Here is a 15,324-nt window from a genome sequence, read left to right as displayed (position 1 = left end):
TGTTTTATTCTATCTTCAATAAAATCTCAGTCTTTTATTTCAAAAAAAATTAATAATTAATTGAAATTTAATATAAAATAATATGGTAATATTTTGAGTGAATTAAATTTTATACTTTAAAATATTGAATAAATTAAAATACTATAAAAATATGAAAAATATAAATAATTGAATGTTGTTTTGTTAAGGTTTAATTCGTATAAATATATAGTGATTATATATATTAATCAATATAAAATTTATTTTAATAATTTAATATAAATATAACTCTAATATTTTTAAGATTCATTTAACATTGACATTAACATTATTTTATTTTATATTTTATTATTTAATATAAGTATGGTTTTAATATTTTTTTATATACACTTATTTCAATCTAATATCTTTAAAATTATTTTTATTTTTCCCTCACTGCCATCACTATGTTTATATCTAAACACACATTTATCATTGTTTTTAATCTTACCAATAAAGTCTCACCGTCAGTCTAAAAGAAGCCTCGTACTTTTCTTCTTTATTTTTCTTTTGAAAGAATTGAAACATAACTTGTTAATTTCACCTTACAGGGGTTATCTTTTCGGCAGGCACACAAGCAGCGAGAATTATTGAATCATTGTATTGGATTGGTAATGATAACGAAGCATGAAAGAAAATATGGGAGAAAGAAAAAAAAAATCAATAAAACTGCGCCTGAGCTGGGTCTTCATCATCTTATTATTGACTAAACTATCATTTATCTCTTCAAATACACGTATATAATGAATTAGCTGCTCACTCACTCTCTCTCACTCACTCTCTCTCTCTCTCTCTATATATATATAACTAGCCAAGTACTGAACAAGTGAATTTTCATCTCCATTTTCCCACCCCTCCATAAACAGCTGAAAATTGGGGCCACCTAGGGGTAGTCTTCAATATGCCAATTGCTAAAATGGCTGAGTAGACTATAGAGAGGAAACCATCACCTAAGAGGCTGCTGCGTATCCATCACGATGTGCCTTTTGCCATCGCCACGCAATCTGTAAACTTTCCTGGAGATCAGTAAACTGAGCTGTCCAATTCAGCTCATGCCTGATCTTAGTTGGATCACTAAACACTTCAGCATAATCTCCAGGTCGGCGGGCCAGATAGTCAACTTTGATCTCCACCCCAGTGGCTTTCTTACATGCTTCCACAAACTCCTTCACTGATCTACCTCTTCCAGTGCCAACATTGTAGATTCCCACTTCACCGGGCTTTGCCTTTTTAAGAGCTTTCACATGAGCATCAACCAGGTCAGTAACATCAATATAATCACGTATGCAAGTCCCATCATGTGTTTTGTAGTCTGTTCCCTTGACCTGCATGAAAATCCCAATAACCAATATAAATTACCACAAAGCCCCATCGTGGCCCTTTGTTCACTGAAATCATTTGAAACATAAAGGCAAAACCATGGACATGTTGGATGACAGGTGTGATAACTTGTAAAGTTACAAGAATAAACAAACACGCAATAAGCACATACAAAGTACAGTTGTAATAAATAACACAGAGTTAATTTATCTTATACACTACATGTACTTTTTCACTTGAGAAAGGGACCATTGTTAAACATGTGAAATGACTGAATTCTTCACCCAGATCTTTCAAATCGTCCATGAGCTCCAAGATCTAACTAAAGTATTAGGCAGATGCTTGCAAAGAGGATGTCAGCATAAAAGAAAATAAAATTAAATACATAATGCATCTGGCTATGCAAAATCATCTACAACAAACTTGTTTCAAGGAAAAGATGAAAATGTAGGCATTATATGTTCACAGAAATTTTTCTAGTGGTTGTCAAACCGCAGAGTCACTTATATATAATTTTGATAATGAACTTTTTTTTGTTTTCACACACAGAATCAACAATTTGATTGCTTTCATGTTAGATCATCACTTCAGTAGACTTATTTGCACTTCCTCGTATGTAGGAAGAGAATAGCATTCTCAAAATTATGCAATTTTACATCAACAATATATTGCACAGGCCTTCAAGAAAGCTCGCTGCTGCTACTCTCCCCAAGTTTTAAAAATTAAAATCAGAACATTGAATTGGATCTGCACCATTTTTGGTGTTCACAATCTTCCTAAAATATGTCAAACTATTATCTAGGTTGCCTGTATATGACTAGTTGTTTACTTCTTGACCCCAGGTGAAGCTGGAAGTACGAAGCAATCATTAAAGAATCAAAGTGAAGGGATTAAAGGAATCACACACCTTTAGACCAGGAATAACACCACGTGCTGCATCAAAACAAGCACCTGAAATTCGTCCATGCTCACGCAACTCAGGTCTGGGAGCCTCACCTAATCTTCCTTCAGGATCTGATCCAATCACATTGAAGTATCTAAAATTTACCAAAAACATATTAATCATAACTGCTGCAAGTTTTTAATCTGTAAAAAGGATAAATAAAAAGAAGAGCATATTGTTGGACTATCAGTAGTTGTGGTCAGAACTCTACACATTGAATATGATACTAGAAGTCCTTCTAGGTCTACAAAGTTCATCAATACTAACTTCATAATTACAATAATCTGAACTCAGCCACCTTCTAAGGTTTCCTTGTAATCTAGAACTACAAAATACAATAAAAACAGGAATAGGTAGACCTTCCATGTATATGTCTTATCTATGCAGCAGTTGGCTGGAAGAACAATGAGAACTTATCAATTAACGTCCTCCAATGGGAAAGTATAAAGATCTAACATACTTAGTTTTGGTTTAAGGCCTGGAAGACTTCTGGGATTTTGGTAAGTTACTAAAATTATGCACAATGAGAAAACAACATAGAGTAACCTAAAAGCTTCTAAAGTAAACTAAAATAAATAAAAAAACCTTAGGATCATTACTGCCATGTCTGAGTTCTTAGAGTAATCCAGGATAATATCCTCTGCCATCTTCTTAGCTTTTCCATATGGATTGATTGGAACCTGAGTTGGTTCCAAAACAAAGGTCAGTTGCCTTGTAATATAACTCTATATTAATCAATAAGTTGATAAATGTTGATCACTTAATCTTTGGCCCCAAACAAAAAAATAGCAAAATGGTTAAGCATAAAACCAAGTTTGCAACTTGCCTGTGGGGTTTCTTCAGTGATTGGCATCTTTTCAGGCTCTCCATATGTGGCACATGTACTAGAATATATCAAAGTCCTAACATCATGTGCAGCCATTGACTCTAAGATCACCAAGGTGTTTGAAGTAATGTTGTGATAATACCTAAAATTCATGGGAATATATATACCATAAAGAAGATAATTTCGAGATTAATTTAAATCATATGAAAACTTCTCAATCAAAGACTGAGAAGTTGATTTTAAATGTAAAAAACAATGATTTTTAATAACATAGTTAACGAAAATATATGAGTGAAATAAATTCAAAATGTGCAAATTCTGTTCTGAAATGTGAAAATGAAGTTGATTCTGATATAATTGCCCAAGTAGACAAGATGAGAACTAGTGGGATATAGATGGCATGCCATTAGGAAATACTTAGCACTCTCTCAGTTCTGACATGGCACTTCAGTGTCGCTCTGTTCTGATTAAGCACTTGAGTGCTATTCTGTTCTGACATGGCACTCTGGTGCTACTCTGTTCTGTTATTGCACTTCGGTGCATCCCTATACTATTTCCATATGTCCTAAGTGTTCTGTAAAGTCTACATTGGGCCACCGTTGAATGATAAAAGAGACAAAAATAAAGCTAAGAATAATATAACAAGATTATGTGTTAGTGATGGAATGATAATTAAAGAAATTATAATGATTGAGTTATAGTATGGGGATACTAATACTAAATTGTTCTATACTTATTTGCTATAATGCTATTGAACTATATTTCATTTATTTAATTAAAGGTAAGTTTAATTCTAGTTGTACTCACTAAGCTTTCACAAGCTTACCACGTTATTTTTAACACATAGGTAAAGATGTGAAATGAGGAATTATCGAGCATCAGTCTCTTCACATCTCATCAAACCCCAAGAGCTTGGAGAAAAGTATGCTATCCCCACTATTTTTGTTTTAAGTATATGGCATGTACCTAGGTGAATGTTTATGTAAATAATAAGGAACTAATTGATTCCCACACTTGATTTTGACGTGTTTTGGTGAGTAAATATAAGGTATTATTTGGTATATTAGTTATGGTTTGTGCTTGGAATGATTATGAATGATTTTGGTATGGTTTGGATGTGTTTGAAAACAGAATTTTTAAGTCCCCTATCCCAGCTCTCAAGACATGTGAATTGTGTCTCGAGACATATAAACTTCAAAGCTAAAAGTCTACAATAACTGAGTCATGTCTCGAGACATAAAGGACTTTGTCTTGAGACATAAGCCCCTTTGTCTGGAGACATGCACTCACTTGTCTCGAGACAGGGCAACATCAAAGCTGAACTTCTACAATGCCATGGCAATGTCTCAAGAAATGTAGGCCTTGGTCTCGAGACATACAGAACTGCAGCTGAAAATTTTTATTCGAATTAAATAACCAAGACAAATTTTATATGCAATCAATCTTTATTAATAGTCTAATTATGTTCCTAAAATGTAATAAGGTCTTGAAATCATTATTAAAAATTCAATTTAAAAGCGTTTGAAATCGTAAATGTATGTTCAGTGTTAAATGTAACATTCGTTGCTCGTGTTCACTCGGGTAAGGAGTGTTACAATGAGGACATTTGAATGGTAATGGTATTAGTGGCAGTGCCAGACTGCCAGTAATTTAGTGAATAGCAGCACCAATGGTTGTGGCTATATAGTACAGTTGATTAGACAGAAGCACTCAGAAATAAAACAACAATCAAACCCCAGGACAATCCCTTTTTCATCTCAAACTGTTAGATCAAGCATAAGAAAGGACCCTAGACAAGTCTAAGGCTTTATACATGGAAGACACAATATATCAAGCATACTTAGTAGAAAAAATTCATCTATAGATCCACATAAACAAAAGGAATCCAACTTAAGTTTTTCTTTCGAAATGTAGTGACCTAGAATAGCTCTTCTCTGAACTGCTCTTTGAGTGATGGAAATTTATTAGCTTCAGTTCTAGTGCTCTCATAAATCATGGTAAGGTCAGGTAACAAAGCTTAAATTATTTGTGAAATAGAATGGACCTTAGAAACTGGTATCCTGCCATGTAATTTATAAACAAGGGTACAATTAAATAGGCAGAGTTGCCATCAGCAGGACCAATGAAACAATACACTCTTCCTACTCATTTCATGGTATAGCACAGTTGAGTTCATGAACTAAATAAGCCCTTGTCAAAATATCAATGGAAATATAGCAAAATGAGCAATCTACCTCACAGCTCATCTGATCTATATTAACTCAGCCAATTATAAATTATGACGAAGCTAAGGAAACTTACTTGAGAGGATCAACTGTGCTTTCCCCAACATATGCAACAGCTGCAAAGTGCATTACAGCGTCAAATGCATTTTCTGAAAATATTTTGTTTACCTATAAAATCAAGGAAACACAGTACACCAAATCCACATTTAAATGCATTAAATTGATAATTTTGAAAAATAATAATCATATCAAATTTCAAGAAAAGGATACTGCTTTTAAATCCCCCAAGTCAGCATAAACGAATTGAAGCTGTCCAGGCTCCGGAAATAATTTTTGTAGAACCTTGACAGCACCCATGTTTCCACGTGAAAGATTGTCCTGCAAGAGAGGAAACTTCTTCCTTAAAACCAGGACTAATCACTATGCACAACAACTGAAATATAAGGAATCCTAAATTATACCACAATAGTTACACGGTATGACTCCTTCAGAAGTCGTAAAGCAGCATGCGAACCAATATAGCCAGCACCACCAGTTACGAGAACATGTATTACACCTTCTTCATGTTCGGAGAACTGGAATGACAAAAGTCAAGAATGGTAAGAGATTTCAGAAGTTGAAACACTATATAACTACAAAACAACTGGACTGATTCCAAGTGTTCATATAAAGTAGCATCAATTATGTTTTTTCCTCAACTAGAAGGGAAGATGTTAACCACATTCGAAGGGCAAGGGACAAATCCACCATCAAGTGAACAGTTTGATGAAACTAAGCCAGCAGCAGGCAACGACAACATGCAAGGATGAATCTTACGGACAATAGCAAAGGGTCCAGCTATAATTGCTGGTGAAGCCCCAGAAATATAACCACGTATCAGAACTAACTTAACAATTTAAAGAAAATCAAATAAAGAAAAAAAGTCAGCAATTTATTGACAATGTCAGTTGTTCTTCAATTGTCAAAGTAACCAAGATATCAGCACTGGAAAAATGCGGCACAATCTTTTGATAGATTGAATCTGGTATTATAGAATCACTATGCCCCATTTTTGCTTGTGATAGAGAGAACAAATATTGCATTTTAACTTCGGTATAGCATTATGGAGAGGGAAGAGAAAACCAGAGAAGGAATTGAGTACGTACCCGACTTCGAGTATTGAAGTTTGGGGATTGCTTGAGCATGATAATGCATAAGGCTGTAAGGGTTGCAGCCACAAGGATTTTTCCTACAAAATTGCTCTTCCTCTTGGGATCAGGATATTCCATTCCTGCAATAAAACACAAACAACAAAATTAAATTTACAGAACAATTTTCTTTTTCCAATTTTATATCATCATCAGCTCTGCTCTGCATTAAAATGTAAGCAAGTCATATATCATAAATAACTTGAGAAAAATTTGAATATATAATTTGTTTTCCACACTCGGCAACAAATAGTTACTACAATTTTAAAAAGTAAACAAGTATTTTCAACAAAATTCTCAGCAGAAGATGGTTGATTATCCAAATTTCAGATGAATGGGTAAAGTTCAAACTTTTTAAATGAAAATGGGAGGATTAAGTTCATCATGAGTAATAAGAAATGAAAGCGCATCGAGATTATATAAGACAATGAACCAGAAATGGATTAGAACTTAGAAAATGAAGTTGAGAGAAAATGTTACCGGACAACGGCATGGATCTAGTAGACCTTGGCTGGCTTCTCCCTCTTGCAAAATTTAGCATTTGGAGAAAACTTCTTGTGATATGATCACAATTTATGTTTCAATTTCAAGGATCAATCAAAGAGCCTTCCTTGGAAATGGCTTCGTGGCAAATCTGCTCTAAAAACAAAAACAGAAAAAGGTTAACAACGATTACAACATTTCTGAAAACATGAGAGAATCATAACATATACAGAAAATTGGTAAAATAAAGAAATAAAAATCAATTATATATGGACCATCCATTGAATTCAGAAAATAGAAAGGACACCACAAAAGGTTGAATTCGAAAATTATAATAAATTTAAATGGATAAAAAGGAAAAAAAAAAAAAGCTAGGATCATTTTCATATTGCATTTCAAATTTCTATAATCACAGACAGAAGAGAACTTGAAATTCAATATCCAAAAAAAAACAAATAGCAAGTAAATAAGAAAATAAAATAAAAATTAAAGAGATGAAAATAAAAAAATAAAAATAAAAACTCATTTGCAATTCTTTGTCAGAGCACGTTTGGTCAAGCAGTAGAATAAAAAATTATTAATACAAAAAAAATAATACAATTAGACAATTAAACATTTAATTTTACTTTGATTAATCAGAGACAGACCCAGTTAAGGAAATAAAGCTAGAATCTGAAAGCACCTAGGAAAAGAAAAAGAATCCCACCAAAGAAATGTGACCCTATTCTCAAATGAGAAATCAAAGAAAAGCACAAAACGAAAACCAGGACTTTCATGGCAGAGGCACCAAAGGAAATGGAATAAAAAGAAATTTACCAGAAAATAAAAACAAAAGAACATTAATGAGACTTTGAAGAAGGCCAAGTAAAAACAAAATAACGGAAAAAGGCAAGGGAAAGAGGGATGAACTTGGCATCAGCAAAAGGATCTAAACATCACATTTGTAATACATGCAAATATGTACTGCAAAGAAACTTTAGAATAAATTAAAAGCAAGAAAGAACCCACCCACGATGATTGAAAACGTGAGGGAGAGAGAGCAAACGTAAAAAGGCGAGGCGAGGCAAGGCAGCAGAGCAGGCCTCCCTGCGTACGTTTCAAATATAAATACTTGACATCTTTTCTACACTATAGAGAGAGAGAGACCAACAACGGTTGTAAAAGGCGGAGCACACAATTTTACAAAAAAAATTAATTACATAATAAAAAAATTTAAATATAAATATGGTATAAAAAATATTAGGTAAACTGTCTCATCCAATTTTTTGAAACCTTCATTTTTATCACTTAAACAAAAAAATTTTCATTTTAATTATTGCCTACCCATCCGTTATCTCAATATGAGAGGTAATTCTTTTAATCAACCATTATTGATCAGTATTTTGCATGTAATAAGGTAAGTATTTTAAATCCATTTTATTCTGTTATTTACCGGGCAATATACAAATAAAAGTTTTTTTTTTAAATTATTGAAATGGACCAGGTAAAAAATTAATTATCGGAATGGCCCTATTTCTCCAAAAACACGTCCACGTCAACGCGTTATCAGGTGACGAAGCAGGAAAACTCTTCCTTAAGGAAGCGTTTTGCTCGTGTCTCCTGCGATTAGAGTTTAAGATTTTTGTTTAGGGTTTAGGGTTAGGGTTTTAGGGTTTTTAGATTTATGGTTTTAAAGAAAAATTAAATAAATAAGGGATTAGGGTTTAGAGTTTCTTAATTAAATTAATTAAAAATTTTAAAATTAGATTAGGGTTTCGTGTTTATAATTTTTAAAGAAAAAATCAATTAAATTAGGGTTTAAGGTTACTTGAGTAAATTAATTAAAAAATTTTAAAAATCAAATTAAGGTTTAGTGTTAAGGGTTTTAAGGAAAAATCAAATAAACTAGGGTTTAGGGTTACTTGAGTAATTTAATTATAAATTTAACAAAATTAGATTAGGGTTTAGTGTTAAGGGTTTTTAAGGAAAAATTAAATAAATTAAGGTTTAGGGTTACTTGAGTAAATTAATTATAAATTTTAAAAAAATTAGATTAGGGTTTAGTGTTTAGCGTTTTTAAAGAAAACTCAAATAAATTAGGGTTTGGGGTTTAGGGTTACTTAATTAAATTATTTGTTAATTTAAAAACAGCTCCCACGTGGACACTCTTTTGCTACAGTGGCTCTTGAAAAAATAATTTCGAGAAGACGTTTCTAAGCAAATAGTGTCAAAAACGCTTTAAGCAGGATGCATTGTCAGCAAAAGTACTGAAAGAAGCTCCCACGTGGACGCACTTTTGCTACAGTAGATCCTGTTTGGCCTGAGGCTATAAATGAGGCAAATTTTTTTCTCAGATTGCATAAGTTACAACAAAAAAATTTAGAGAGGCTAAGAAGGATAGAAATTGAAGATGAGTGAATGTATTAGTGTTGTTATTTACTATGATGGTGAGGTTCGTCACACCGAGAACGGTGTTGTTTTTTTATCGGAGAATACAGTGCGACTGGTTTTTAACCAGAACATAGATTTGACAGAACTTCGTAAAAGAATTAGGCGTAAAATATTCGGAACGACGCCAATGAAAGTTTTGTCTATTACGTATCGATTTTGTTCTTCTGTTGATCCGGTGACATAGGACTCGTTCGACATAAAAGGTGCTTGTAGCTTGGAGGCAATGGTGTAGATTCATCTCGCTAGTGGAGCACCCTATATTGAGTTATATGTACAATTTACATCGCCAAATAATGCACTTGCGACTGCTATTTGAGAGGTATACATGACCCCTGCCCGACACTCGGTTAGTGGGTTACAAAACATGGAATAGCCCATGTTTGGTAGCAGTATGAAATATACAACCCCTGCACGACACTCTGTCAGTGGATGGGACATGCACCTCGGTGAGTCGATGTTTGATGCTGGAAATACGTACTGGGGAACGACATCAACTTCTAGTGGTTGGCAATCTACATCCAATTGGGGACGTTACGAAACGCCCAGAAAAAGGGATGATGTACTCCCTACGACGTCCACCGGTAAGGGGACCTCGTACGTTGCAGATGATGGTGGGTTAGAAGATGACTCCGATGTGGATCCACCTCGAGAGCCCGGGCCCGATAATGTTGAATTTGCATTATTTTCTGAACCGGAGCCTATTCCAACCGAACCTAAAGATGTTGAAGAGGGTTCAGATGAAGAAGAATATCCACGATTCAGGGCATACTCACCTCCAACCCACATGCATAATGTCGATCTGTCTACAGATGATGCGTTGGAGTTTCCAAATCTACCACACAGGTAGCGTGATCGTACAAGTTCGCTACTGAATTCGGGTGAATTTGAAGTTGGTAATGAGTTTTCCAACAAGGATAGTTTTATTGGTGCATTGAAACAACATAGCATCAATAACAGCGTTAACTACCACGTGGTTAAATTCAAAGTTGATAAGTTTAAGGCGAAGTGTGTAGTGCAAGACGGTACATGTTCATGAAAAATCTACGCCTCGTTGAGGAAAAGGACAGGGTTGTGGGAGATAAAAAAGTACAAAGGTTCACATACATATGGTGCAGGTATAGTATTTAGGGTTTCTGAATAATACTGTTATTATATAATGTTGTATTATTTAACATACCCCGTTGATAGGTATTTCACAAGATCATCCCAAGATGGATTCAGCTATGTTAGCTAGCTTGATACTACCCACGGTGAAGGCAAATTCCAATACTTCAGTGCCGGTCTTAATTGCCAATATTCGTAGCCGAATGGGGTACACGCCCTCTTACTGCAAGGCTTGGATAGCTAAGTAGAAGGCATTGGAGAAGTTGCATAGTGGGTGGGACACTTCATATAATGAAATATGGCAGTGGTGTCAAGTGCTAGAGAGATACGTCCTAGGTTGCATAATAGACCTTGAAACGGAACATGCATACTACAACGGCCGATTGCTACGTGGATGTCAAGTGTTCAAACGCCTGCTTTGGACCTTTAAGCAATACCGAGACGTATTTCCATACTGCAAGCCATTGGTACAAATTGACGGTACCTTTATGTTTGGTAGATATACCCATCGGCTATTGCTAGTAGTGGTATAGGATGGCAGTGGGAGAATTCTTCCAATTGTGTTTGCAATAACACCGGGGGAGTCAACTAATGACTGAGATTTCTTTCTATTTAAGTTAATGAGGCATGTGTGTCCCCAACCTGATATCTGTGTTATTTCAAATCGGGGCACCGAAATACTAACTGCAATTGATCGACAGGAAAGCTTATGGCAACGCACACACCATCGATATTGCCTAAGCCACGTTGCATCCAACTACTACAGGTAATATCCATCTAAGAGTGAACGACGACAAGTGACCAACATGGGTATTTAATCTCTATTAATATAATTTCGTTTGTCATTTTGAATTTATTCAAAATGAAATAGTGGTATTTAATATTCGCTATGAACTTATATTGGCAGGGTATGAAATAAATAAAGATCGTTTTCATGAGATGTTGGTAGTTTTATGTTCAATTAACGGCGAAGGAGCGGACTACCTTTGTAACATACCTTTCGAACAGTGGGCACAAGCATACGACGGCGGCCTACGATATGGTCATATAACCTCAAACCTGGCTGAATGCATAAATTCTGTTCTAAAAGGAACGCGCCATCTACCGATAACATCGGTTGTGCGAGAAACATATTTTCGTTTAGCGGCGCTATTTCCATAGTAAGCAGCGAGTTATGCAGGCCAGATGCAGGGAGGCCATGTATGGTGCAGGCACGGGCGAACACCATGCACACAGTGTGTCATGATCGAGAGAACTTATGGTTTTGCGTGACAGAGTTTGACAGACCGCACCAAGGTGTTATCAGCGAGTAATATCATGTACACTTGCGAAATAGGACTTCAACTATAGGATGTTTGACGTGCTTCTTTATCCATGCGCTCATGTAATTGCAGCTTGCCAGAATCCCCGTTTGGATCTGATGAGCTATGTCAACGAAGTGTACAAATTAGAAAACATGTACAACGTCTGGAGACACGTATTCCCACCGGTCCCAGATAAACGTAAGTTGTCGTTTGTATCGCTTGCTCGCTTTAAGCTATTATCGGGTAGAGAATTGCGTTGCAAACCAAAAGATCGACCTTGCCCAACTAGAATACGTAACAATATGGATATCCAAAAAATAGCCAGTCAACAGAAGTTGTGCGGATGGTGTAGGAACCCAGGCCATACAAGCCAATCATGCCGAAATCACAATATTTGAATGTTATTATAAAAAGCTTTATATATTTATATTTTTTAAAATCAAATAATATAGAAATATTCAGAATATTGACTTATTTAAAAGAAAATCTATTTTATTAAAAATATTAAAGTAAATTACAATTACTTTATTCAGAAAAACATTTTATTTTATTAAATGAAATAATATAGAAATATTCAAAATATTACCTTATTTAAAAGAATTTCTATTATATTAAAAATATAAAAGTAATTTTCTATTTTATTACATTAAATAATATATAAGAATTTCTATTTTATTACATCAAATAATATCAAAATATTCAAAATGTTTGTACAAATATATTAAAATAAAAATCAATCTCCGTGCCCACCGGATTCAATGCCACATGGCGGCTGTCGACGGTTACACGCTAAATTCCTCCTTTGTCCAACTTCCGGCGGGGGTTGTGGTTGCTCCAGCGGGGATTCTGGTTCCTCTAGTAGGGGATCTGGTTGTCGGTGTTGGGACGATGAGCCACCTTGATAGAATAGTGACTGTGGAGGTGTTTGCATCACCAACGGTGAAGCTGTTTGAAACCCATACGGTGATGGTGATTGGTAAAAAGAAGAGCTCCCCGACGGCCCCTCCTGCGATCCCTCGTGCGATGGTGGCCTATACATCAGCGGTCCACTCTGCGTAATCAAAAATGGAGATGAACCGGGCCATGGACTCCAACCTGCCATAGGATTAGAAAAAGGAAACAAATAAGGGTTAGGATACATAAAAGGGCTAGGATACGCACCTAGCATCATCTGAAAGACTATGTCGTGGGTATCGTCGGTTGAAGTGTTGGGCCGGGTGACTGTGTCAGTGGTGTTGTTGGGCCTGGTGATTGTGTGAGCGTTGTTGATGGGCCTACGTCGTCGTCCCTTCTTCTTGGATTTAAAGGGCCATGTCGTTCTCTTTGGACATATAATTGCTACTGCCTCTCCTCTGTCGACAGTAAATACGACTTGCTATGGATCCTAAACCATGGCATGTATTCTGGCACGCACGCTAACATTGGAACGATGATCAGTTCCCGAGAAGGTATATAATCATATCGATCTTCCCACATTTAGATGTAGTGTGACCAAAATCTCGGCCAATCTATATGCGATTACTATAGGTCAATTTTGTGATGATCATCTAACACTTAGGTGCCACGGGAATCGGTTGTCGAAATCGAAATCCATATGCTATATCACGATCGTAAAGTTGACCAATGGAACTTTCACATGCCAAGCGTTTGGATTTTGGAAGCACTCATCCGGAATTACTGCCTGAATTGCCGAATCCTCGTATGGTGTCCATTGAAACATGATGGAAATATTAGTTATATACATAATACTAAATACTAAATACTAAATACTAAATACCAATCGACTATCTCATGATAGAAATATCTATTTTATTTAATACTTACTTGTGCTTCCGACCGTTGGTCTAATAGAAGCCAAATATCTTCAAGAGAGGTAGGTAATCGAACATAACTTGTCGAATGGTTCCACCTAATTAAATAATTTTTTAGCATACGATTATATTTTAAATCTATGTAATAATTGTAAAATCTAATATAAAATTTACCTCGTTATGAGTGGGAATGTATATGGGTGGTCCACTCGAGGACGTAAAAATGGAAAGCGAAACCGTGCCCATGACTGCAGTAGTGATAGGCAACCTCTGATTTTCGCTTTATTTGGTCGCGTCGCCCCACACATCTCCCGGTACAATGTTGCCAACACGGCAGACCCCCAACTAAATTAACCAGCTACTCTAAAATCAACGAGTTTTAGCAGCCATCTTAGATGGACAAGGTTCCGTGACAAGTCCGGCATCAGATAACCTCCAATTATCTGAAGAATGTATGCCCGAGCATATCGAATTCTTTCTAGTTCGATAGAATCATCATCCGGCTCTGGAAATGTGTCCAAAAGCTCGTAACATACCGCTCTCCAATCACCAGATTGAACAGACCCAGTGATTGCGTACCCGTCCACCGACAATCCCAATTGCAAATTTACGTCTTCCAAAGTGATAGTACACTCTCCACATGGAAGATGGAATGTGTGCGTCTCGAGTCTCCACCTATTAATCAACGCACTGATGAGCTTCAGGTCCAACTTGCATCCCCGGCCTACCGTCGCCACGTGCCAAAAACCCGCTTCCTGCAGGTAATTCTCTACCAACGGTGATGAAGGACCATGCATATTACAGATATAGCATTGTAAAATCTGATCTATAAACTTTTATAAGAAATAATAAAATAAAAATTATTTAAAATTGTATAAATCAAAAAAATCTTAAATAATATTTAAAAATTAAATTTAAAACTTACCATTTTCATTTGTTCGACGGATATGTGCTTGTTATCGAGACGAATTAATTCTCCAGCCATTGCTAATACGATCAAATTTTTATGATTTAAAAAAATTCAAAAAAATAAAATTAAAGCTTTTTTTAAAATCATTAAAAAAATTAAAGCTTTTTTAAGAGGAATTTGAGAGGAATTTGAGAGGAATTTGAGAGGAATTTGAGAGGAATTTGAGAGAATATTGGAGAGAAATTGAGAGAAAGGATTTAGGTGTGAAAAAATGAAATGGGGATTTTATAGTTTTTTTTTACGTTGGGGGTGGTCACCAACGGTCAAAAAAGTAGTCGTTTCTACTGTTCACGTGCGGGCAAAGCGCTTCCATGAGGAAGTGTTTTCCTGCCTAGTCACCTGACAACGCGCTGACGTGGACGCGATTTCGGGGAATTGGGCCATTCCGATAATTAATTTTTTACCGAGCCCATTTTAGTAATTTTAAAAAAGATGGGCTTTTATTGGTATTTTCCCTTATTTACCCCTATTTTTAACGTGTGTAAAAGCCCTAACCCCAAAATTATTTTTTTCATAAGTTTCATTTTTTACCATTAGAGAAAGAGAACAGGGAATGAAATTGAAGCTTCGACGCCCAAGTATGGAGTTACCCTATGCAATCCCAGTGTGCTATTATGGCTTGTGAGCTTCCTTATGGATTTCGTGGTCAAATGGAGACTTGGGGAGAAGGTTTTTCGATTGTGAAAACTACAGGCATCTATTT

General features: G+C 35.6%; 1 protein-coding gene across 8 annotated transcripts; it reads right to left on the bottom strand.

Moving 5' to 3' along the window:
* Nucleotides 1-678: 678 nt before the first annotated feature.
* LOC105773457 (UDP-arabinose 4-epimerase 1) lies at nt 679-8,173 on the bottom strand. Of its 8 annotated transcripts, none has more exons than XM_012595384.2 (10): nt 8,011-8,172; nt 7,000-7,158; nt 6,478-6,602; nt 5,794-5,907; nt 5,603-5,710; nt 5,409-5,500; nt 3,108-3,249; nt 2,867-2,961; nt 2,246-2,375; nt 679-1,343 (listed from the first exon to the last, which is right to left on the bottom strand). In XM_012595384.2, exons 2-10 carry the CDS (start codon nt 7,058-7,060, stop codon nt 969-971), a joined length of 1,242 nt encoding a protein of 413 aa, XP_012450838.1. In that variant the 5' UTR covers nt 7,061-7,158; nt 8,011-8,172; the 3' UTR covers nt 679-968. The 8 variants fall into 8 exon arrangements, with proteins under 8 accessions (XP_012450838.1, XP_012450841.1, XP_052488737.1 ...); XM_012595387.2 differs by having other exon boundaries at nt 7,000-7,153; nt 8,011-8,168; XM_052632777.1 differs by having other exon boundaries at nt 7,000-7,153; nt 8,015-8,152.
* Between the last annotated feature and the right edge of the window lie 7,151 nt (nt 8,174-15,324).

Source organism: Gossypium raimondii, chromosome 6 (genome assembly GCF_025698545.1).
Source record: "Gossypium raimondii isolate GPD5lz chromosome 6, ASM2569854v1, whole genome shotgun sequence".
Classification (NCBI taxonomy): domain Eukaryota; kingdom Viridiplantae; phylum Streptophyta; class Magnoliopsida; order Malvales; family Malvaceae; genus Gossypium; species Gossypium raimondii.
Note: the sequence above shows the minus strand (reverse complement) of the source record. Positions and strands in the feature narration are given on the sequence as shown.

Bases quoted from the DNA above. Each gene is read 5' to 3' on its own strand.
- LOC105773457 (XM_012595384.2), bottom strand. From the start codon at position 7,060: ATGCTAAATTTTGCAAGAGGGAGAAGCCAGCCAAGGTCTACTAGATCC. The intron at 5,908-6,477 runs GTACGTACTCAA...TTGTCATTCCAG, and splicing joins ACTTCAATACTCGAAGTCGG to TTCTCCGAACATGAAGAAGG. The intron at 5,501-5,602 runs GTATCCTTTTCT...TTGATTTTATAG, and splicing joins ACTTGGGGGATTTAAAAGCA to GTAAACAAAATATTTTCAGA.